Source organism: Oncorhynchus clarkii, chromosome 20 (genome assembly GCF_045791955.1).
Source record: "Oncorhynchus clarkii lewisi isolate Uvic-CL-2024 chromosome 20, UVic_Ocla_1.0, whole genome shotgun sequence".
Taxonomy (NCBI): domain Eukaryota; kingdom Metazoa; phylum Chordata; class Actinopteri; order Salmoniformes; family Salmonidae; genus Oncorhynchus; species Oncorhynchus clarkii.
Window position 1 is genome coordinate 17,805,359 of NC_092166.1, and position 23,896 is coordinate 17,829,254.

General features: G+C 43.9%; 1 protein-coding gene across 1 annotated transcript in view; it reads left to right on the forward strand.

Moving 5' to 3' along the window:
- Positions 1-23,896, forward strand: part of LOC139376025 (zonadhesin-like) — a 209,505-nt gene that overhangs the window by 167,644 nt on the left and 17,965 nt on the right. The window contains exon 2 of the mRNA XM_071118104.1: positions 23,485-23,684. Within this exon, the coding sequence (XP_070974205.1) occupies positions 23,608-23,684 (77 nt within the window). The 5' untranslated portion in view covers positions 23,485-23,607. The remainder of the gene's footprint in view (positions 1-23,484; positions 23,685-23,896) is intronic.

Genomic DNA, 23,896 nt, shown 5'->3' on the forward strand with positions numbered 1-23,896 from the left:
CGGGGCAGGGCCTTATATGCGTTGCGGAAGTTAGAGTAACAATGATCCAAGGTCTTTCCACCCCTGGTTGCGCAATCGATATGCTGATAAAATTTAGGGAGTCTTGTTTTCAGATTAGCCTTGTTAAAATCCCCAGCTACAATGAATGCAGCCTCCGGATAAATCGTTTCCAGTTTGCAGAAAGTTAAATAAAGTTCGTTCAGAGCCATCGATGTGTCTGCTTGGGGGGGGATATATACGGCTGTGATTATAATCGAAGAGAATTCTCTTGGTAGATAATGCGGTCTACATTTGATTGTGAGGAATTCTAAATAAGGTGAACAGAAGGATTTGAGTTCCTGTATGTTTCTTTCATCACACCATGTCACGTTGGCCATGAGGCATACGCCCCCGCCCCTCTTCTTACCAGAAAGATGTTTGTTTCTGTCAGCACGATGCGTGGAGAAACCCGTTGGCTGCACCGCTTCGGATAGAGTCTCCAGTGAGCCATGTTTCAGTGAAGCAAAGGACGTTACAGTCTCTGATGTCCCTCTGGAATGCTACCCTTGCTCGGATTTCATCAACCTTGTTGTCAAGAGACTGAACATTGGCAAGAAGAATGCTAGGGAGTGGTGCACGGTGTGCCCGTCTCCGGAGTCTGACCAGAAGACCGCCTCGTTTCCCTCTCTTTCGGAGTCGTTTTTTTGGGTCGCTGCATAGGATCCACTCCGTTGTCCTGTTTGTAAGGCAGAACACAGGATCCGCGTCGCGAAAAACATATTCTTGGTCGTACTGATGGTGAGTTGACGCTGATCTTATATTCAGTAGTTCTTCTCGACTGTATGTAATGAAACCTAAGATGACCTGGGGTACTAATGTAAGAAATAACACGTAAAAAAACAAAAAACTGCATAGGTACCTAGGAACGCGAAGCGAGGCGGCCATCTCTGTCGGCGCCGGAGCTCAGAGAGAAGCTCAGTGTTTAAAAAAGACAGTTAAACACTACTACTGTATTGATCATGTCTCCCTGATAGGCAGTGCTGAACCACTGTACCTGTATTCTTTACATTACCTGTTCAGCTGGGAAGGGGTGATGAGGTAAAGCGCTGATTGTGAAATGAAGTGCCATGAACCGAACGCCTTAGAATCACCTTAGAATTCAATGGAAAAGTGCCAATGGAGTGCTAAGTCACTAGGGAGGAGAAAGGGTATGTTATGACCTATTTGGAAGAGAAGAGGTGTTTTGGCTGATGACCAACGGCACATTAATAGGAAACTGGCTCTTACCAGGCTATATACAGTGCCTTGCGAAAGTATTCGGCCCCCTTGAACTTTGCGACCTTTTGCCACATTTCAGGCTTCAAACATAAAGATATAAAACTGTATTTTTTTGTGAAGAATCAACAACAAGTGGGACACAATCATGAAATGGAACGACATTTATTGGATATTTCAAACTTTTTTAACAAATCAAAAACTGAAAAATTGGGCGTGCAAAATTATTCAGCCCCCTTAAGTTAATACTTTGTAGCGCCACCTTTTGCTGCGATTACAGCTGTAAGTCGCTTGGGGTATGTCTCTATCAGTTTTGCACATCGAGAGACTGACATTTTTCCCATTCCTCCTTGCAAAACAGCTCGAGCTCAGTGAGGTTGGATGGAGAGCATTTGTGAACAGCAGTTTTCAGTTCTTTCCACAGATTCTCGATTGGATTCAGGTCTGGACATTGACTTGGCCATTCTAACACCTGGATATGTTTATTTTTGAACCATTCCATTGTAGATTTTTCTTTATGTTTTGGATCATTGTCTTGTTGGAAGACAAATCTCCGTCCCAGTCTCAGGTCTTTTGCAGACTCCATCAGGTTTTCTTCCAGAATGGTCCTGTATTTGGCTCCATCCATCTTCCCATCAATTTTTACCATCTTCCCTGTCCCTGCTGAAGAAAAGCAGGCCCAAACCATGATGCTGCCACCACCATGTTTGACAGTGGGGATGGTGTGTTCAGGGTGATGAGCTGTGTTGCTTTTACGCCAAACATAACGTTTTGCATTGTTGCCAAAAAGTTCAATTTTGGTTTCATCTGACCAGAGCACCTTCTTCCACATGTTTGGTGTGTCTCCCAGGTGGCTTGTGGCAAACTTTAAACGGCACTTTTTATGGATATCTTTAAGAAATGGCTTTCTTCTTGCCACTCTTCCATAAAGGCCAGATTTGTGCAATATACGACTGATTGTTGCCCTATGGACAGAGTCTCCCACCTCAGCTGTAGATCTCTGCAGTTCATCCAGAGTGATCATGGGCCTCTTGGCTGCATCTCTGATCAGTCTTCTCCTTGTATGAGCTGAAAGTTTAGAGGGACGGCCAGGTCTTGGTAGATTTGCAGTGGTCTGATACTCCTTCCATTTCAATATTATCGCTTGCACAGTGATCCTTGGGATGTTTAAAGCTTGGGAAATCTTTTTGTATCCAAATCCGGCTTTAAACTTCTTCACAACAGTATCTCGGACCTGCCTGGTGTGTTCCTTGTTCTTCATGATGCTCTCTGCGCTTTTGACGGACCTCTGAGACTATCACAGTGCAGGTGCATTTATACGGAGACTTGATTACACACAGGTGGATTGTATTTATCATCATTAGTCATTTAGGTCAACATTGGATCATTCAGAGATCCTCACTGAACTTCTGGAGAGAGTTTGCTGCACTGAAAGTAAAGGGGCTGAATCATTTTGCACGCCCAATTTATCAGTTTTTGATTTGTTAAAAAAGTTTGAAATATCCAATAAATGTCGTTCCACTTCATGATTGTGTCCCACTTGTTGTTGATTCTTCACAAAAAAATACAGTTTTATATCTTTATGTTTGAAGCCTGAAATGTGGCAAAAGGTCGCAAAGTTCAAGGGGGCCGAATACTTTCGCAAGGCACTGTATTATTATTGAATGAAAATCAATGTGTTCTAGAGCTTTATTTAAGCAATAGGCACGAGGAGGTGTGGTATATGGCCAGTATACCACAGCAAAGGACTGTTCTTAGCACGACGCAACGCGGAGTGCCTGGATACAGCCCTTAACTGTGGTATATTGGCCATATACCACAAACCCCCGAGTTGCCTAATTGCTATTATAAGTGGTTACCAACATAATTAACCTCAATTTGCCTTATTGCTATTATAAGTGGTTACCAACATAATTAAAGCCGTAAAAACAAATGTTTTGTCATACCCGTGGTATACGGTCTTCATAGCTCGAACCACCCAGTTTGTAATGCTTTATAACCGCCAAATAACGTATTCACGTATTGATTTTCTATACCTGTCAGCAAAGGCAGTTGCTGAAATAGCCAAAAATACTAATTTGAAGGGATGTCCACATACTTTTTTATATATAGTATACTTTGAAACAAAGTATACACCTCACACATATGATTATGGCTTAAAAAAGAAGACACCTGTACCATGTCAGATACAGAGTTGAAACATGTTCAAATTTGAATTTGCATCCCAATATTACACTTTATACACATCACGGAAGACTGAAATATAACAAAACAATTTGACATAGCAACACTTGATTTTCAGCGTGATTTTTTAAATGATGTTTATTAAGTATGAAATTAAGAAAAATGTTAATAACATTCCACCCATGAGGCCACTAGAAGGCGATTGGTAATTTGACTGCAGAAAAGGGCTCCAACCATAATGCTATGGATCCACTTTAGCAGTTATGCTAGGCTCAAACATAAATCTGCTGGTGCCTGGGTACAAATATTTGCCTCTCGTAGTGTATAGTAAGGAGCACAAGCCCTCACATGTCAATATTGGGCTCTTTTATTAAGAGCTTTGGGAGTTTTAAGGAATTCTAAATTTGTTAATCATAATATCCAGAAAAAGATGTAGACAAAACAGGAGAAACAAAGCTGTCAACATACTGCTTTTAAGTCTTCCCAAACGTCTCCATTTATTCCAGTATTTTGTCTTAGACATAGGGAATAGGGACGAGAATAAGAGAGAAACAAAAAGTCAATAGAGCCAACTAGTAATGTCTGTGACATGAGGGAGAGCTCAACGTCTGCCCTAGAGAACCCACTGTTATCCATCACTCGTGACCTTGACCTGGCAGTGTTCTGTAGGAGTGGGTGTCCCGAGCCCTCTGGAGACTGGAGTCAGCGAAGAGAGAAGAGGGTTGAAGATATCCATATGCCACGCTTGACCTATCCCCAGATGAAAGTATGCTGTCTGGATTGATTTCTTAACAGAGGTGACCTTTTGGGTCTTTGCCTCATCAGGGGGGAGAGAGGAGAGAGAGATAGGGCGGAGGTGTGTCCATTAATGGGCTTGGAGTTTTAGAGAGAGGAGATGATAGAAAGAGGGGGGAGGGCACACAGACTTATTATGTTGACACAGGTAAAAATTCACTAGAAATAGACCCCAGAAAACCAGATAAACGACTGTATAATGGTGCCTTCAGCTCAGACAAATACATTCTGTATGGTTTGGATGAGTAATTTCTTATATACAGTATATAAATGCAAAGAGCACTTTACATTTTATAAGGGAAAGTGGGGAAAGTCACGCCATCCATTACCTATGAATAGCACCTGTTTTCAACATTAACCCTAACATTAAACTAACTATGGAGTACAGCAAGGATAACATTAATTTTTTGGACCTCGACATTAGTAAAAATGACAAAGGTTGTTTGCACACATCAATCTTTAGGAAGCCTACAGATGGGAATACCATTCTGAGGGCAGACAGCTTTCACCCCAAAAGGCTAAAAGAGAATATTTCATATGGCCAATTCCAAAGTGTCCGCAGAATTTGCGATCAGGAAACAGACTACAGTGTCAAATCTGCTGAATTGGAGAATCGCTTCTTGAATCAGTGCTACAGCGTTCAGGTCCTGAAAGATGCAGGTATAAGGGCTGGATAACTTGACAGAGAGAACTTGTTGCGAAGGGGAGTGCCTCGTGATACATCAGAGAGATTGTATTTTATTACAAAATACAGCACTGAAGCAGAGAGCATTAAAATAATCATTAAAAATAATTGGGGAATCATCCAAAGTGATACGCTTCTACGCCAAGTCTTTCCTGAGCCACCAGTCATAAGCTTTAAGAGATGTCCTACCCTAAATGACAAATTAGTCCACAGTTATCTTCCGGGTGACTCTCAAAAAACTTGTCTTGACCACAAACCCAAGGGCTCTTTTAAATGTAACCATTGTAACCATTGCAGAAATATTGCACAGAAGAAGTATTTTGTTGACACAGCTTCCAAAATGGAGTATTACGTCAAGCATTTCATTAACTGCAAAACCACTCATGTCATCTATAGATTGGAATGTCCACAGTGCAAGGTGTTCTACATTAGACGGACAAAGCGACGCCTTCAAGACCGCTTAGCGGAAGACAAGTACGCCATACGGGTAGGCAATGAAGACGACCCCATGGCAAGGCACTACAAGTCCTTACACCATGGCAACCCTGCCTACCTACAAGTTATGGGTATTGATCATGTTCCGGCCTCTATTAGAAAAGGGGACCGTCTTAAACAGTTAAATCAAATGGAAAGTTTTTGGATTTACAAACTACAGGCCACTGGTTTAAATGAATGAAGATATGGATTTCTCACCCTCCCTGTAGGGTCGTGATAGGTCCATTTGCTGTCATCTAGTGGACATTTTGCTCAATTGCCCTCAGCTATGTTTAGACTGTTGTTGTTCATGTTTTGCTGTGTTCTAGTGTACTAGGGAATATATTGCTTTCTTATTCTTGACACTTCTCCCAGTCATATTTAAGGTTAGAACTACCTTTCTAAGTGTTCTGATACTTCTAGCTTGGAGTTGTATCTTTATGATAACATAGCTACAGCATTTTGCCTTTTAATGTGTATATTATTGCTTACTAGGTGTGTCCAATACATTTTGTAACCACTCCTTCCTTCAATTAGGTTTAATTGGAAAAGCTGTTCAAAAGAGGACATTGTATTCCTTTTTTTTGTACTCTCTGATGAAGGCCATGCAGCCGAAACGCGTCGGTTTTTTAAAACTTTGTTTCTATTGAACATGCCATACTAATAAAGGCATTTTAATTAATTATATGAAGAGTGCCTTGTTCCTCCTTTCTTTTTGATGAACAATTTACCCCTTTTACCAAAGGTAAAATGTACTATTGTGTACCTTAGTAGCGCTTCCCTCCCTCCTATTTCTACTAGCACCTGTTTTCTGTTGGTTTGATTTTTATTGACTGAGTGGAATATGTTAAATTATATATTGCATCTCAAGTGGGTCCAATTCATAGACTTATATATGGTCCCATTACATTGAACAGCATGTTGTGTGGTCTTAGGGTGCCTTGTAAAGGAACGAGACATGTGGTACTCTTATCGTTCTGTTTCAATATCTTGTGCGTTCCATTTATGTGTGTTTGAAAAGCCACATTCCAATGCCTGCTCGGGTGTTCTACTTTAAGCCTGGGTTGACACATTGTCACCAATGAGGAACAGATAAATCAAATCAAAGTGTATTTGTCATGTGCACCAAATACAACAGGTGTAGATAGACCTTACAGTGAAATCCTTACTTACAGGCTCTAACCAATAGTGCAAAAAAGGTATTAGGTGAACAATAGGTAAGTAAAGAAATAACAGTAAAAAGACAGGCTAAAGACAGTAGCGTGGCTATAAAAAGTAGCGAGGTAGTATGTACATGTAGATATGGTTAAAGTGACTATGCATACATGATGAACAGAGAGTAGCAGGTGCGTAAAAGAGGGGTTGGCGGGTGGTGGGTGCGGGGTGCAGGACACAATGCAGATTAGAAGTCGACCGATTATGATTTTTCAACGCCGATACCGATTATTGGAGGACCAAAAAAAGCAGATGGACCAAAAAAAGCCGATGCCGATTAATCAGACATTATTATTATTATATTTTTTTTTTTGTAATAATGACAATTACAACAATACTGAATGAACACTTTTATTTTAACTTAATATAATACATCAATAAAATCAATTTAGCCTCATAAATAATGAAACGTTAAATTTGGTTTAAATAATGCAAAAAAACAGTGTTGGAGAAGAAAGTAAAAGTGCATTATGTGCCATGTAAGAAAGCTAACGTTTCAGTTCCTTGCTCAGAACATGAGAACATATGAAAGCTGTTGGTTCCTTTTAACATGAGTCTTCAATATTCCCAGGTAAGAAGTTTTAGGTTGTAGTTAATATAGTATTTATAGGACTATTTCTCTCTATACCATTTGTATTTCATATACATATACATTCATATACATTGGATGTTCTTATAGGCACTTTAGTATTGCCAGTGTAACAGTATAGCTTCCGTCCCTCTCCTCGCCGACAACAGCCACACTCGAACCAGCGTTACCCATCTCTCCACAAAAGCCGCGGCCCTTGCAGAGCAAGGGGAACAACTACTTCAAGGTCTTAGAGCGAGTGACGTCACCGATTGAAACGCTATTAGCGCGCACCCCGCTAACTAGCTAGCCATTTCACATCGGTTACACCAGCCTAATCTCGGGAGTTGATAGGCTTGAAGTCATAAACAGCTCAATGCTTGAAGCACAGCAAAGAGCTGCTGGCAAACGCACGAAAGTGCTGTTTGAATGAATGCTTACGAGCCTGCTGCTGCCTACCATCGCTCAGTCAGACTGCTCTATCAAATATCAAATCATAGACTTAATTATAACATAATAACACACAGAAATACGAATACATTAATATGGTCAAATCCTGAAACTATCATTTTGAAAACAAAACCTTTATTCTTTCAGTGAAATACAGAACCGTTCCGTATTTTATCTAACGGTGGCATCCATAAGTCTAAATATTGCTGTTACATTGCATAACCTTCAATGTTATGTCATAATTACGTACAATTCTGGCAAATTAGTTCGCAACGAGCCAGGCGGCCCAAACTGTTGCATATACCTTGACTCTACATGCAATGGACGCAAGAGAAGTGACACAATTTCCCTAGTTTAATATTGCCTGCTAACCTGGATTTCTTTTAACTAGATATGCAGGTAGAAAAATATATACTTCTGTGTATTGATTTTAAGAAAGTCATTGATGTTTATGGTTAGGTACATTCGTGCAACGATTGTGCTTTAGTTAAATCATCCCCCGTTTGGCAAAGTTGGCTGTCTTTGTTAGGAACAAGTAGTCTTCAAACAGTTCGCAACGAGCCAGGCGGCCCAAACTGCTGCATATAACCTGACTCTGTTGCACAGAATGCAAGAGAAGTGACACAATTTCCCTAGTTAAAATAAATTAATGTTAGCAGGCAATATTAAGTAAATATGCAGGTTTAAAAATATATACTTGTGTATTGATTTTAAGAAAGGCGTTGATGTTTTGGTTAGGTACACATTGGTGCAGCGGCAGTGCTTTTTTCGCGAATGCGCTTGTTAAATCACCCGTTTGGCGAAGTAGGCTATGATTCAATGATAAATTAACAGGCACCACAACGATTATATGCAACGCAGGACAAGCTAGATAAACTAGTAATATCATCAACCATGTGTAGTTAACTAGTGATTATGTTAAGATTGATTGTTTTTTATAAGATACGTTTAATGCTAGCTAGCACCTTACCTTGGCTCCTTGCTGCACTCACATAACAGGTAGTCAGTCTGCCACGCAGTCTCCTCGTGGAGTGCAATGTAATCGGCCATGATCGGTGTCCAAAAATGCAGATTACCAATTGTTATGAAAACTTGAAATCGGCCCTAATTAATCGTCAATTCCGATTAATCGGTCGACCTCTAATGCAGATAGCCCGGTTAGCCAATGTGCGGGAGCACTGGTTGGTCGGCCCAATTGAGGTAGCATGTACATGAGTGTATAGTTAAAGTGACTATGCATATAAGATAAACAGCGAGTAGCAGCAGCTTAAAAAGAAGGGTTGGGGGGGCCACACAATGCAAATTGTCCAGGTAGCCATTTGGTTACCTGTTCAGGAGTCTTATGGCTTGGGGGTAAAAACTGTTGAGAAGCCTTTTTGTCCTAGACTTTGCACTCCGGTACCGCTTGCCATGCGGTAGTAGAGAGAACAGTCTATGACTGGGGTGGCTGGGGTCTTTGACAATTTTTAGGGCCTTCCTCTGACACCGCCTGGGGTAGAGGTCCTGGATGGCAGGCAGCTTAACCTCAGTGATGTACTGGGCTGTACTCACTACCCTCTGTAGTGCCTTGCGGTCAGAGGCCGAGCAATTGCCGTACCAGGCAGTGATGCAACCAATCAGGATGCTCTCGAAGTTACAGTTGTAGAACCTTTTGAGGATCTCAGGACCCATGCCAAATCTTTGTAGTTTCCTGAGGGGGAATAGGCTTTGCCGTGCCCTCTGCACGAATGTCTTGGTGTGTTTGGACCATTCTAGTTTGTTGTTGATGTGGACACCAAGGAACTTGAAGCTCTCAACCTGCTCCACTACAGCCCCGTCGATGAGAATGGGGGTGTGCTCGGTCCTCCTTTTCCTGTAGTCCACAATCATCTCCTTAGTCTTGGTTACATTGAGGGATAGGTTGTTATTCTGGCACCACCCGGCCAGGTCTCTGACCTCCTCCCTATAGGCTGTCTCGTCGTTGTCGGTGATCAGGCCTACTGGTGTTGGAGTCGTGCCTTGCCATGCAGTCGTGGGTGAACAGGGAATACAGGAGGGGACTGAGCATGCACCCCTGTGGAGCTCCGAGGATCAGCATGGCAGATGTGTTGCTACCTACCCTCACCACCTGGGGGCGGCCTGTCAGGAAGTCCAGGATCCAGTTGCAGAGGTAGGTGTTTAGTCCCAGGATCTTTAGCTTAGTGATGAGCTTTGAGGGTACTATGGTGAGCTGAGCTGTAGTCAATGAATAGCATTCTCACATAAGTGTTAATTTTGTCCAGGTGGGAAAGAGCCGTGTGAAGTGCAATAGAGATTGCATCATCTGTGGATCTGTTTGGGCGGTATGCAAATTGGAATGGGTCTAGGGTTTCTGGGATAATGGTGTTGATGTGAGCCATTACCAACCTTAAAAAGCACTTCATGGCTACGGACGTGAGTGCTACAGGTCTGTAGTCATTTAGGCAGGTTGCCTTTGTGTTCTTGGGCACAGGGACTATGGTGGTCTGCTTGAAACATGTTGGTATTACAGACTCAATTAGGGACATGTTGAAAATATCAGTGAAGACACCTGCCAGTTGGTCAGCACATGCCCGGAGCACACGTCCTGGTAATCCGTCTGGCCCCGCAGCCTTGTGTATGTTGACCTGTTTAAACGCCTTACTCATGTCAGCTACGGAGAGCGTGATCACACAGTCATCCAGAACAGCTGATGCTCTCATGCATGCCTCAGTGTTGTTTGCCTCGAAACAAACATAGAAGTGATTTAACTCGTCTGGTAGGCTCATGTCACTGGGCAGCTCGCGGCTGTGCTTCCCTTTGTAGTCTGTAATAGTTTGCAAGCCCTGTCACATAAGACGAGTGTCAAAGCCGGTGTAGTGTAATTCAGTCTTAGCCCTGTATTGATGTTTTGCCTGTTTGATGGTTCGTCGCAGGGCATAGCAGGATTTCTTGTAAGCCTTCGGGTTAGAGTCCCGGACCTTGAAAGCGGCAGCTCTACCCTTTAGCTCAGTGCGAATGTTGCTTGTAATCCATGGCTTCTGGTTGGGGTATGTACGTACAATCACTGTGGGGACGACGTCCTCGATGCACTTATTGATAAAGCCAGTGACTGATGTGGTGTACTCCTCAATGCCATCGGAAGAATCCTGGAACATGTTCCAGTCTGTGATAGCGAAACAGTATTGTAGTTTAGCATCTGCTTCATCTGACCACTTTTTTATAGACAGAGTCACTGGTGCTTCCTGCTCTAATTGTAGCTTGTAAGCAGGAATCAGGAGAATAGAGTTGTGGTCGGATTTACCAAATGGAGGGCGAGGGAGAGCTTTGTACGCGTCTCTGTGTGTGGAGTACAGGTGATCTAGATTTTTTTTTCCCCTCTGGGTGCACATTTAACCTGTTGATAGATATTTGGTAGAACTGATTTAAGTTTCTCTGCATTAAAGTCTCCAGCCACTAGGAGTGCCGCCACTGGGTGAGTGGTTTCCTGTTTGCTTACTTCCTTATACAGCTGACTGAGTGCGGTCTTAGTGCCAGCATCTGTCTGTGGTGGTAAATAAACAGCCACGAAAAGTATAGCTGAAAACTTTCTAGGCAAGTAGTGTGGCAGCAATTTAGCACAATATACTCTACTTCAGGCGAGCAAAATCTAGAGACTTGTTTAGATTTCGTACACCAGCTGTTGTTTGCAAATATGCACAGACCCCCCACCCACCCCCCACCCTTCGTCTTACTGGAGTGCACTGTTCTATCTTCTGACATCACATTGTTGTTTTTAGATTATGCATTTACAAGGTTTTCAGTATTTTTTATGTTTTCAGACAATGCGATTAATCACGATTAAGGGCTGGATTCAATCCGTATTGCAGAAATATTGCAGAAGATCCACGTTAAAATGTATAGGTAATTTCCAATTGAGCATGCAGTGTTAACCGGGAATGAACGCCATTGCCATTACATTTCTATTGAGTTGTAACGCTGATATTCCTCGATGGATTGAATCCAGCCCTAATACAAAAATAGTGCACTAAAATTACAAAATGTAAACACAAATTAACTGATCAATATGATCATGATGAGACTTCATTTTGGGTTATCAATTGATTCGATATTCAGTTTCACACTTACATAACAGTAATTGTATCTTAAACATTTTTATTCAGAGGAATAGATTCAGATTAATGGGCAGAATCATTTGTAAGATATTGTAAAAACAGTATGTACTTTTGAGCTTTCATTTAATTTCATATCAGAAACTATGAATGTTTGCTAGAGGGACTAATTAATCAGAGACAGTATAATTAATACAAATAATTTCGGTACGCATACCTCACAATTATATTTCAAAGACTGTAACCCCATCTAAAACCATACCACGCAGCAGAAACATACTGTATCTGTACAGTCAAAGCTTTCCTTACATTTCTGTGCTGCACCAATTAGTAATGGATAAGAAATGTAGCTCACATTAGTGGCTCACTTCCTGACACCAATAACAATAATAATAACAATAATCAATTATCCTTATTTCCAGTCTGGTCCACACTTCATGCATGAGAATTTGCGTCATACAGTCATCAGAGTGCCCTCCACCTGATTTGCTAGGTCGACTTTATAACTTGATAAAGAGACTGAGAAGACGGTTCAAGACCCATATCGATTGACAGCCAACACCCTTCCAAGGCATTAAGACTGGGCAAAGGGCAAGATTTGTCCGTTTTACCGTCAATCCATGGCCCAAATCCAGTAGTAAAATAGGAGGTGAATAATTAATTGGCTATATTGACAATATCATAATTACAAAATAGAAACTAAATTGTTACGTGGTTCCAATGACCAACAGATCTAAGTGGTCTCATGCAGGTAGAACACAGTCAAAAGAGAATGTTCTAGATTTAAAATATCATGCTCTCTTGCTGTACTATTTTAACATGCTACTGTTCCTTACAACCAACAATGTGTTGGCATGCCTTAGCAACCATTAGGCTCCAAACTACAGAAAAATGCAGCCAGGCCCCATTAAGATGCTGGAATGTATTCTGATAAATTCCTGAGGAGGACACACCTAAAAGGGATGTGTAGATAATCTGTGATCCATCTGTTGAGAACCATTATAGATTTCATTGATTCTTATACTGTACATACAGTCAAATCAGGCTCTCTCTCTCTCTGAGACGCCAACACACACATGTTATCAATGGAGCAGTTAAGAACAGTGTCAATATTTGTTTGTATTGAGAGAGAGAGAGAGAGAGAGAGAGAGAGAGAGAGAGAGAGCGAGAGAGAGAGAGAGAGAGAGAGAGAGAGAGAGAGACAGAGAGAGACAGAGACAGAGACAGAGACAGAGACAGAGACAGAGACAGAGAATAATTAGAGGGAGCATACTTAAGTTGACACAGGACACCATATAAGACAGGAGAATTTCACCAGATATAACAGACCGACCCTAGCCCCCCGGGAATAGACTATTGCAGCATTGATACTGGAGGCTGAGACAGGGGGGGTTGGGGGACACTGTGGCAGCACCAACCAGGCAGGATATAACCCCGCCCACTTTGCAATAGCACAGCCCCCACAACTACAGGGATATCAACAGACCACCAACTTACTACCCTGAGACATGGCTGAGTATAGCCCACGAAGATCTCTGTCACCGCACGAGCCTGAGGGGCCGCAAAACAGAACAGGAAGATCACGTCAGTGATTCAACTCACTCAAGCCGAGTATAGCGGAAAATGCCTGGCACAACATGACGCACCCCTCCTAGGGACAGCTTGGAAGAGCACTAGTAAGCCAGCCCCCATAATAGGGTCAGAGGCAAAGAATCCCAGTGGAGACCGGGGAGAGAGAGGAGCCTTTCAGGCAGAGACAGCAAGGACATTTCGTCACTCCAGTGACTTGCCATTCACTTTCACACCCCTGGGCCAGACTACACTTAATCATAGGACCTACTGAAGTGATGAATCTTCAGTAAAGTCTTAAAAGTAGAGACTTTTAAGTCTTTACTGAATTTAGCTCTGTAGGAGAAAGCCCTGCCTGTTTGCTTTAGGGACTATTAGGAGGCCAGCGTTGTGTGACCGTAGCGTACGTGTAGGTATGTACGTCAGGACCAAATCGCATAGATACGTAGTCCATGTTATGCTTGTAGGTTAGCAGTAAAACCTTGAAATCAGCCCTAGCCTTAACAGGAAGCCAGTGTAGAGAGGCTAGGACGGTAGTAATATGTTCACATTTTTTCTTTCTGGTCAAGATTCTAGCAGCCGAATTTTAGCACTAACTGAAGTATATTTAATGCTTTATCCGGGTAGCCAGAGAGTAGAGCATTGCAGTAGTATAATCTAGAAGAAACAAAAGCACAGATTCGCTTTTCTGCATCATTATTGGACAAAATGTTTTAGATTTTTGCTGAAACACAAACTTGCAGGGTAGGAAATTTTGGAGCTTCAACATGTTTCATTGAAATGTATAGCTGTGTGTCGTCCGCATAGCAGTGAAAGTTGACATTATGTTTCCAAATTACACCATCAAGAGATATATAGTGAAAACAATAATGGTCCTAAAATGAAACCTTGGAACACCAAAACTTACCATTGATTTGTCAGAGGACAAACCATCCACAGAGACAAACTGATATCTTTCGGACAGATAAGATCTAAACCAGGCAAGAACTTGTCCGTGTAGACCAATTAAGGTTTCCAATCTCTCCAAAAGAATTTGGTGATTGATGGTGTTGAAAGCAGCACTAAGGTTAAGGAACATGAGGACAGATGCAGAGCCTTGGTCTGACGCCATCAAAAGATAATTTACCACAGTGCAGTCTCAGTACCTATGATGGGGTATAAAACCAGACTGGAGCGTGTTGTATACATTATTTGTATTCAGGAAGGCAGTGAGTTACTGCACAACAACTTTCTCTAAAATATTTGAGATGAATAGGCCGATAGTTCGATATAGGCCAATAGCTTTTTAACATTTTCTGTGTCAAGGTTTGGCTTTTTCAGGAGAGGCTTTATTACTGCCACTTTTAGTGAGTTTGGTGCACATAGGAGGGCAAAGCACAGAAGTAGCTCTTTCAGTAATTAAGTTGGAATAGGGTCCAGTAGGCAGCTGGAAGGTTTAGAGGCCATGACTATTTTAGTGAATGTGTCGAGAGATACAGGATTAAAAAAAACTTGAGGGTCTCCATTGATCCCGTAATTTGTTTTCTAATGATCATGATCTTTTCGTCTAAGAAGTTCATGAATTCATCACTGCTGAAGTGAAGGCCATCCTCACTTGGGGAATGCTGCTTTTTAGTTAGCTTTGCAACAGTATCAAAAACACATTTAGGATTGTTTTTCTTCTCCTCAAATCAGGTTGTAAACATTTAGATCCCCGATATTTATTCTACGGGACAAAACTAGATCCAGGGTATGACTGTGGCAAAACCCTCCCGAGTCAATGATGGCTCCGAAAGCCTTTTGGAGTGGGTCTGTGGACTTTTCCATGTGAATATTGAAGTCACCAAAAATGTGAACGTTATCTGCCATGACTACGAGGTCCGATAGGAATTCAGGGAACTCAGTGAGGAATGATGTATATGGCCCAGGAGGCCTGTAAACAGTAGCTATAAAAAGTGATTGAGTAGGCTGCAAAGATTTTATGACTAAAAGCTCAAAAGATGAAAATGCAGTCTTTTTTTTTGTAAATTGAAATGTGCTGTTGTAAATGTTAGAAACACCTCTTCCTTTGGTCACTAGTGTAACCAGGAGGAGAGGCCTCATTTAAGAAAGTAAATTCTCGAGCCATGTTTCAGTCAGGCCAATCACTATGGTTATGATCAGTGATTAGTTATTTGACTATGGCTGCCTTGGAAGTGAGGGATCTAACATTAAGTAGTCCTATTTTGAGATGTGAGATATTATCACAGTCTATATTAATAATGACAGGAATGGAGGAGGTCTTTATTTTAGAGAGATTGCTAAGGCGAACACCGGCATGTTTCGTTTTGCCAGAACTAGATCGAGACACAGACACAGTCTCAATGGGGAAAGCTGAGCTGACTATACTGACTGTGCTACTGGCATACACCACCAAGCTGGAAAGCTGGCTAACAGCCTGCTGCCTGGCCTGCACCCTATCTCATTGTAGAGCTAGAGGAGTTAGAGCCCTGTGTATGGTGATAGATAAGATGAGATCACCCCTCCAGATGGATGGAGTCTGTCTCTCCTCAGTAGGTCAGGCTTGGTCCCGTTTGTGGGGGAGTCCCAGAAAGAGGGCCAGTTATCTATAAATTCTATATTTTGGGATGGGCAGAAAACAGTTTTCAATCACCGATTGAGTTGTGTAAATCTGATGTAGAGCTCATCACTCCCCCTAACCGGGAGGGGGCCAAAGACAATTGCTCGATGCCAACACATCTTTCTTGCTAAATTGAAGGCTTTGTATGGTCAATCCGACATCTGCATTGGCCATGCAACATTTACAACATACTGTATGTCCTCTGTCAGGGCGTTCATACTTCTTGCACTTCACAGAGCAGCGCAGAGCTGTTGTAAAGGAAGTTGTCAAGGAAGTGAGTTTGTGTTTACACTGGACCTCCCACAACATCCCTATACCATCTACACTCGCCAGTTTTAGCCTCAGCCAGCACCATCTTCAGATTAGCTTTTACGTCAGTAGCCCTGCACCCTGGTAAACAGTGTATGATCGCTGGATGATTCTTTTAAAGCCTAATATTGCGGGTAGAAGAGTCGCCATTGACTAGGGTTTTCAATTTGTCAGAGCTAATGGTGGGAGGCTTCAATGGCTCAGACCCCTTACCTAATGTTCCTTCTAAACTGCGCGTGTGTGGGAATCTCCCCCGGGAATGCCAGCAGAAGAAATATGAGCACGCACAGAGAAGAACGAGATTGAACTTCACTCAACTTTCTAGAGTTTTCCCCGTTAGTTAACACTATCAACGTTTCCTTTTACTGTGGGAATTGTGATCGAATCAACGCAATATTAGCCACTTTTAGTGCAACATACCAAAACAAAACAAACTATGCAAGACTAACTATGGAAGTGATTTTGTTCTACCTAAGTACACCTAAGTGTATGTAAACTTCCGACTTCAACTGTATGTGTGATGATTGTGAGGCGCAATACAAATTCAATAGTCACAAGACAGGACTTCAAATAGGCCTATAGCACATCAAGGGAGCTGTAACCTACTGTTTAGATTGGTTGAATGGAAACTGAAATCTGGACACTGACTGTAGGTCTATAACCTCTCACATTAATAATAACTCCGGCAGAATTAAGCATTTATTGTAGTATATTGATACACCAAATGCAGGCAAAATGTGGATTTGGGAACAGGAGTGGAGAAATATGATTCATTTATTTCTGCATCTTGATAGAAGGTAATGCTCAGTTAGATACCATCTGCAGAGCTTCTATCTTCATCATAAAAGCAACATTAAAGCTGATTGTATTTCAATCACATTTTTCCTACACATAAAATAAGAAATTGTTCTTAACTGACTTGCCTAGTTAAATAAAGGTTAAATAAAAAATTAATTAAAATAAAATATGCGTTGAAGCCGAACTGAAATCTTATCAGAAACACGTTGGGTCGTTTTCACAGCTTTCTTTTTCATTACAACCGATAAAACTGACTTTTTCTGTTGCCTTGTTGTATTTTCTCCCCAGTCCCGAAACGCCTTTGCTCCGTGAAAGATGAGAGAGAAAACTGTCCCAATGTCAACTAGATTAAAGCATTCATTCTATCGATCTATTACATTATTCTGTGGATAAAGGGTTTATTTAGTCTTCTAGAGCAACATATAATGGCAAAAGAAAAACTACATGTATCTAAGTATAGACAAGTTTACTAACACATAGCCTACCAATGTGTCGGGAATTAGAAGCAGAAACATCTCAATCGTTCTGCTGTCTTTGACTGTAGCATATAGCGCATTTTCTATACCGGTATTTGCGTGTTAGGGTTGGGTACGGGCCTCAGATTTTCACTTTATCAAATGCAGTCGGGCGGTTGCGGATGGGTTAATAGTGATTGCGGGTGAACAAACAGCTGACCCGTGCACCACTATTGCACATAACCGGTGGAGAGACCTGCAAAGGCTCGGGCTCTGACTTCGACTCGTTGCTTAGTGGGGGAAATCGTCTGACAGTTTCTATCCGCTGAATGAGCTACACCGGTTGAGCGTGCAGACAGCATTTCTTTCCAGAAGCCATGAGAAAGTGGTCGGACTTCAGGGACTGTGCACTACTACCTGTATTTACTGGTGTCACAGACGCTTTATCATCCTTTCCTACACTTAAATTGCCTACGGGGGGGGGGCTGGAGGAGGTCCTGCAGATTTATGTCCAGATAACGCGTCCAGGGTGAAAAAGTCGTGTGAGGAAAAAACGAAGACCTTGGGAAACTTGTTAAATGCAGATATTCATTAAATAGTTATTAAGAGTAAACATCGAAAACATTTGGCAAGTAGCCAAGTAGCAACAAACAGTACAATAGTACATCCGTACAAAGACAATGCGGAAGTACGTTGAGTCACCAGTCACTTTAGATGGGGGGGGGGAAAGTAGGCTTTTATATTATTACAGGCAAACACTTGGTAACTTTGTTCATTGTGCATGTGATATTGATATAGCCCTATGTGTAAGTACCATATGGATAAATATATGGATAAATTAATGTATAAATATGTAATGACACACGTTAGAAAATAGTATTTTGACCAAGTGTTTAAATGTCCATTGCCATTTTGTCGATATAAAATGAATGATTTCCAACAGTAATCTGCTTTTATAGCTTACAGATCTTCAGCCTAACCCGTATGCTCAGGACATTTCGTCAAGAGAGTTATTGATACTCCACGAATACTTTACTATATGACATATGGGAACATATTATCAATCAGATTAGTCCCTTACATAAAAGTATGAAACTGCAGTAAAAGTACACTGACTGCAGTCGACTGGGGTATTTTGGACGCAGTAATTGTAGAACAACAGCAATTATACTGCAATCTTTTTTCGTAAGGTGTGCCATTATTCATTTCATATCACAGTTCCCTTAATGTGCTTTTGTTGTAATTGTAATCCCTTATGGGTGCATTGTTATCTGGCTAGCAGCAGGTTTGCATGGTTTTAAAGGGTAGTGCCACCCTCTTCAGATAGATAAGAATGCATAGATCAATAGAGTAGTAAGAGCCTTGCAACAGATTTTTCACCCTGTCGGCTCAGATATTCAAACCAGCGAACTTCCGGTTACTGGCACAACACTCTTAGCCGCCGCTAGGCCACCTGCCACCCTAATGATTGTCATGAACACTCTGTCACATAATATTATTCCTCCTAGAAGTCACTGAACTTTACTTTGCTTTACTCTTACTTGACTCGACTTTAATGAATGCACATGTATCTTCTGTAAATGTGCAATTTAGCTTAAAGGCTCATTTCCATTTGTAGTCCCTGGATTACAGATTAAGTTTTCATTGAGGAGGAAGTGGCTAATATGATACATGTTATAGTGCATGTCAACAACCTGGAGTATTTCACATTCTGAACTGTTATATAGTACAGATGTAACGGTTTTCTGTATGAGAAGGAGAGTCGGACCAAAATGCAGCGTGTAGATTGCGATCCATGTTTTAATAACCAAACGTAAAACACGAATTAATACAAACACTACAAAATAAAGAACGTAATGAACGTAACGAAAACCTAAACAGCCCTATCGGGTGAAAACACATAGACAGGAACAATCACCAACAAAAACAGTGAAACCCAGGCTACCTAAATATGGTTCCCAATCAGAGACAATGACGAACACCTGCCTCTGATTGAAAACCATATCAGGCCGAACATAGAACTAGACAAACTAGACATGTAACATAGAATGCCCACTCAGATCACACCCTGACCAAACACAGCATAGAAATATACAAAGTAAACTATGGTCAGGGTGTGACAGTACCCCCCCCCCCCAAGGTGCGGACTCCGGCCGCAAAACCTGAACCTATAGGGGAGGGTCTGGGTGGGCATCTGTCCGCGGTGGCGGCTCTGGCGCTGGACGTGGACCCCACTCCATAATCGTTTTAGTCCACCTCCTTAGCGTCCCTAGATAGGTTACCCTCCTTAATGACCGCTCGGGACAGAGGGACAGCTCGGGACAGAGGTAGCTCGGGACTGATGGGTAGCTCAGCACTGAGAGGAAGCTCAGCACTGAGAGGAAGCTCAGCACTGAGAGGAAGCCCAGGCAGATAGTTGGATCTAGCAGATCCTGGCTGACTGGAGAATCTGGAAGAGTCTGGTCGACTGGCAGATCTGGAAGAGTCTGGTCGACTGGCAGATCTAGAAGAGTCTGGTCGACTGGCAGATCTGGAAGAGTCTGGTCGACTGGCAGATCTGGAAGAGTCTGGTCGACTGGCAGATCTGGAAGAGTCTGGTCGACTGGCAGATCTGGAAGAGTCTGGTCGACTGGCAGATCTGGAAGAGTCTGGTCGACTGGCAGATCTGGAAGAGTCTGGTCGACTGGCAGATCTGGAAGAGTCTGGTCGACTGGCAGATCTGGAAGAGTCTGGTCGACTGGCAGATCTGGAAGAGTCTGGTTGACTGGCAGCTCTGGCTGTTCCATGCTGATTGGCTGCCCCATGCTGACTGGCAGCTCTGGCTGCTCCATGCTGACTGGCTGCTCCATGCTGACTGACAGCTCTGGCTGCTCCATGCTGACTGGCAGCTCTGGCTGCTCCATGCTGACTGGCAGCTCTGGCTGCTCCATGCTGACTGGCAGCTCTGGCTGCTCCATGCTGACTGGCGGCTCTGGCTGCTCCATGCTGACTGGCGGCCCTGGCTGCTCCATGCTGACTGGCGGCCCTGGCTGCTCCATGCTGACGGGCGGCCCTGGCTGCTCCATGCTGACGGGCGGCCTGGCTGCTCCATGCTGACGGGCGGCCCTGGCTGCTCCATGCTGACGGGCGGCCCTGGCTGCTCCATGCTGACTGGCGGCCCTGGCTGCTCCATGCTGACTGGCGGCCCTGGCTGCTCCATGCTGACTGGCGGCCCTGGCTGCTCCATGCTGACTGGCGGCCCTGGCTGCTCCATGCTGACTGGCGGCCCTGGCTGCTCCATGCTGACTGGCGGCCCTGGCGGCTCCATGCAGACTGGCGGCCCTGGCGGCTCCTTGCAGACTGGCAGCTCTGGCGGCTCCTTGCAGACTGGCAGCTCTGGCGGCTCCTTGCAGACTGGCAGCTCTGGCGGCTCCTTGCAGACTGGCAGCTCTGGCGGCTCCTTGCAGACTGGCAGCTCTGGCGGCTCCTTGCAGACTGGCAGCTCTGGCGGCTCCTTGCAGACTGGCAGCTCTGGCGGCTCCTTGCAGACTGGCAGCTCTGGCGGCTCCTTGCAGACTGGCAGCTCTGGCGGCTCCTTGCAGACTGGCAGCTCTGGCGGCTCCTTGCAGACTGGCAGCTCTGGCGGCTCCTTGCAGACTGGCAGCTCTGGCGGCTCCTTGCAGACTGGCAGCTCTGGCGGCATCCTGCAGACTGGCAGCTCTGGCGGCCCCTTGCAGACTGGCAGCTCCCTGCAGACTGGCAGCTCTATGCAGACTGGCAGCTCTATGCAGACTGGCAGCTCTATGCAGACTGGCAGCTCTATGCAGACTGGCAGCTCTATGCAGACTGGCAGCTCAATGCAAACTGGCAGCTCAATGCAAACTGGCAGCTCCTTGCAAACTGGCAGCTCCTTGCAAACTGGCAGCTCCTTGCAAACTGGCAGCTCCTTGCAAACTGGCAGCTCCTTGCAAACTGGCAGCTCCTTGCAAACTGGCAGTTCTGAACAGGCGGGAGACTCCGGCAGCGCTGTAGAGAAGGAAGGCTCTAACAGCGCTAAACAGGCGGGAGACTCCGACAGCGCTGAAGAGGAGGAAGGCTCTGGCAGCGCTGGACAGGCGAGGCGCACTGTAGGCCTGATGCGTGGTGCTGGCACTGGTGGTACTGGGCCGAGGACACTCACAGGAAGCCTGGTGCGGGGAGCTGCTACCGGAGGGCTGGGGTGTGGAGGTGGTACTGGAAAAACCGGACCGTGCAGGCGCACTGGAGCTCTTGAGCACCGAGCCTGCCCAACCTTACCTGGGTGCCATGTAACCCGGCCCAAGGAGACGCACTGGGGACCAGCTGCGTAGAGCCGGCTTCATGGCATTAGGCTCGACGCTCAATCTAGCCCGGCCGACACGCAGAGCTGGAATATACCGCACCGGGCTATGCACCTGCACTGGAGACACCGTGCGCACCACTGCATAACACGGTGCCTGTCCGGTCTCTCTAGCCCCCCGGTAAGCACAGGGAGTCTGTCCAGGTTTCCTACCTGGCGTAGCCAGACTCCCTGTTAGCCCCCCCCCCCAAGACATTTTTGGGGCTGCCTCTCGGGCTTCCATCCGCGTCGCCGTGCTGCCTTCTCATACCAGCGCCTCTCTGCTTTCACCGCCTCCATTCTACGATAACCTTCCTCGCACTGCTCCAGCGAATCCCAGGCGGGCTCCGGCACTCTCCCTGGGTCGGCCGCCCACCTGTCGATCTCCTCCCAAGTAGTATAGTCCATACTCCTGCTGTCCATAACGTCCTCCCATGTCCATTCCTCTTTACGCTGCTGTTGCTGCCTGTTGACACGCTGCTTGGTCCGTTGGTGGTGGGTGATTCTGTAACGGTTTTCTGTATGAGAAGGAGAGTCGGACCAAAATGCAGCGTGTAGATTGCGATCCATGTTTTAATAACCAAACGTAAAACACGAATTAATACAAACACTACAAAATAAAGAACGTAACGAAAACCTAAACAGCCCTATCTGGTGAAAACACATAGACAGGAACAATCACCCACAAACACACAGTGAAACCCAGGCTACCTAAATATGGTTCCCAATCAGAGACAATGACGAACACCTGCCTCTGATTGAGAACCATATCAGGCCGAACATAGAACTAGACAAACTAGACATGTAACATAGAATGCCCACTCAGATCACACCCTGACCAACCACAACATAGAAATATACAAAGTAAACTATGGTCAGGGTGTGACAACAGATGTAGGATCCTAATTTGAGCCAGTTTGCTAGAGCAGAAAAATTATCCTGCAGCAACGGGAAACGTAAATTATTATGTGGATTATAATAAATTGACATTTTTATAGGCGTTGATACATTTTTCGTTAGGGAAAATCAAGTCTGACATTTCTAAATGGAAATGACCAATTTTAGAAGCCTTTTCTAAACCTCAAATACACTGCAAGTTAGCAGGTGTCCGAAATAAGCAAATAAACTAACTTTAGCAATGTAGTTTTCCAATAGAAAAATGTCTAAGCCAGGCGTGGAAATGGGGGGGGGGTCACTCTGGGAACCCACCAATGTATAATCCTTGAATTTACTTTAAAAAGCACAATTTTACTACCGTAAATTCACTCCCAGAACCCGATTCCCCTGAATTTCCCCTCACTTCCACTCTTGATCTTATCAATAAGTACATTTTTAATTAATTCTATAAAAAATGTATCTCAGTGATTGTCCTCACTTTTTCCTTGTGATTTTTCTATGGTCCTATCTCCTAAGAAGTGGAAAAAAAGCATAATAAAACAGCATCTTTTGATTATCATCAATCTCTAATCAGCGTGGCGTAGTCTACTAGCCATGTCATAGCTTTGATCCTATACTAAATCCCTGACCTGGAGACTGACACACTTTATAGTAACTGTTTCTCAATCAATTCGTCAATTCAATGTCTGTTTCACGCCATACACCTGACCACCCCCATTTTCTACTTTACCCGCCCACTGCTCTGGGTTTTACCTTATCAGGTGTGTGCTTCCCCCTTATAAAAGCCTGCCTGCTCTCCTCTTCCCAGTCAGAATCCGAGTGAGACCTGACAAAACTCGAAGACTCAGTACTCTCCACTCTCTCTGTACAACGAGTGCAAACAGTGTTTTATCTCTAGCCTCCATAAGGGACCACAGCAAGGAGAACAGCCATGCTAGGAGGCACCTACACTGGGTTGGTGGCTACAGCAGCTCTCCTCTGCCTGCTACAGGCAGGAACCAACGCAAGGTGGGTCTCACTATCATACTGTATCTCTTGGTCTAATGTCTAGCATCTAACATACTTTTAGTTACTCTCTCTCACTCTATCACTTTCCCTTCTCCTACAACACACTCCCTTCCTCCCTCCCTCCCTTCCTTCCTCCCTCCCTTCCTCCATCCATCCATCCATCCATCCATCTGCCTTGGCATAGGTATCGGACACTGGGGCTCTATGTGTTT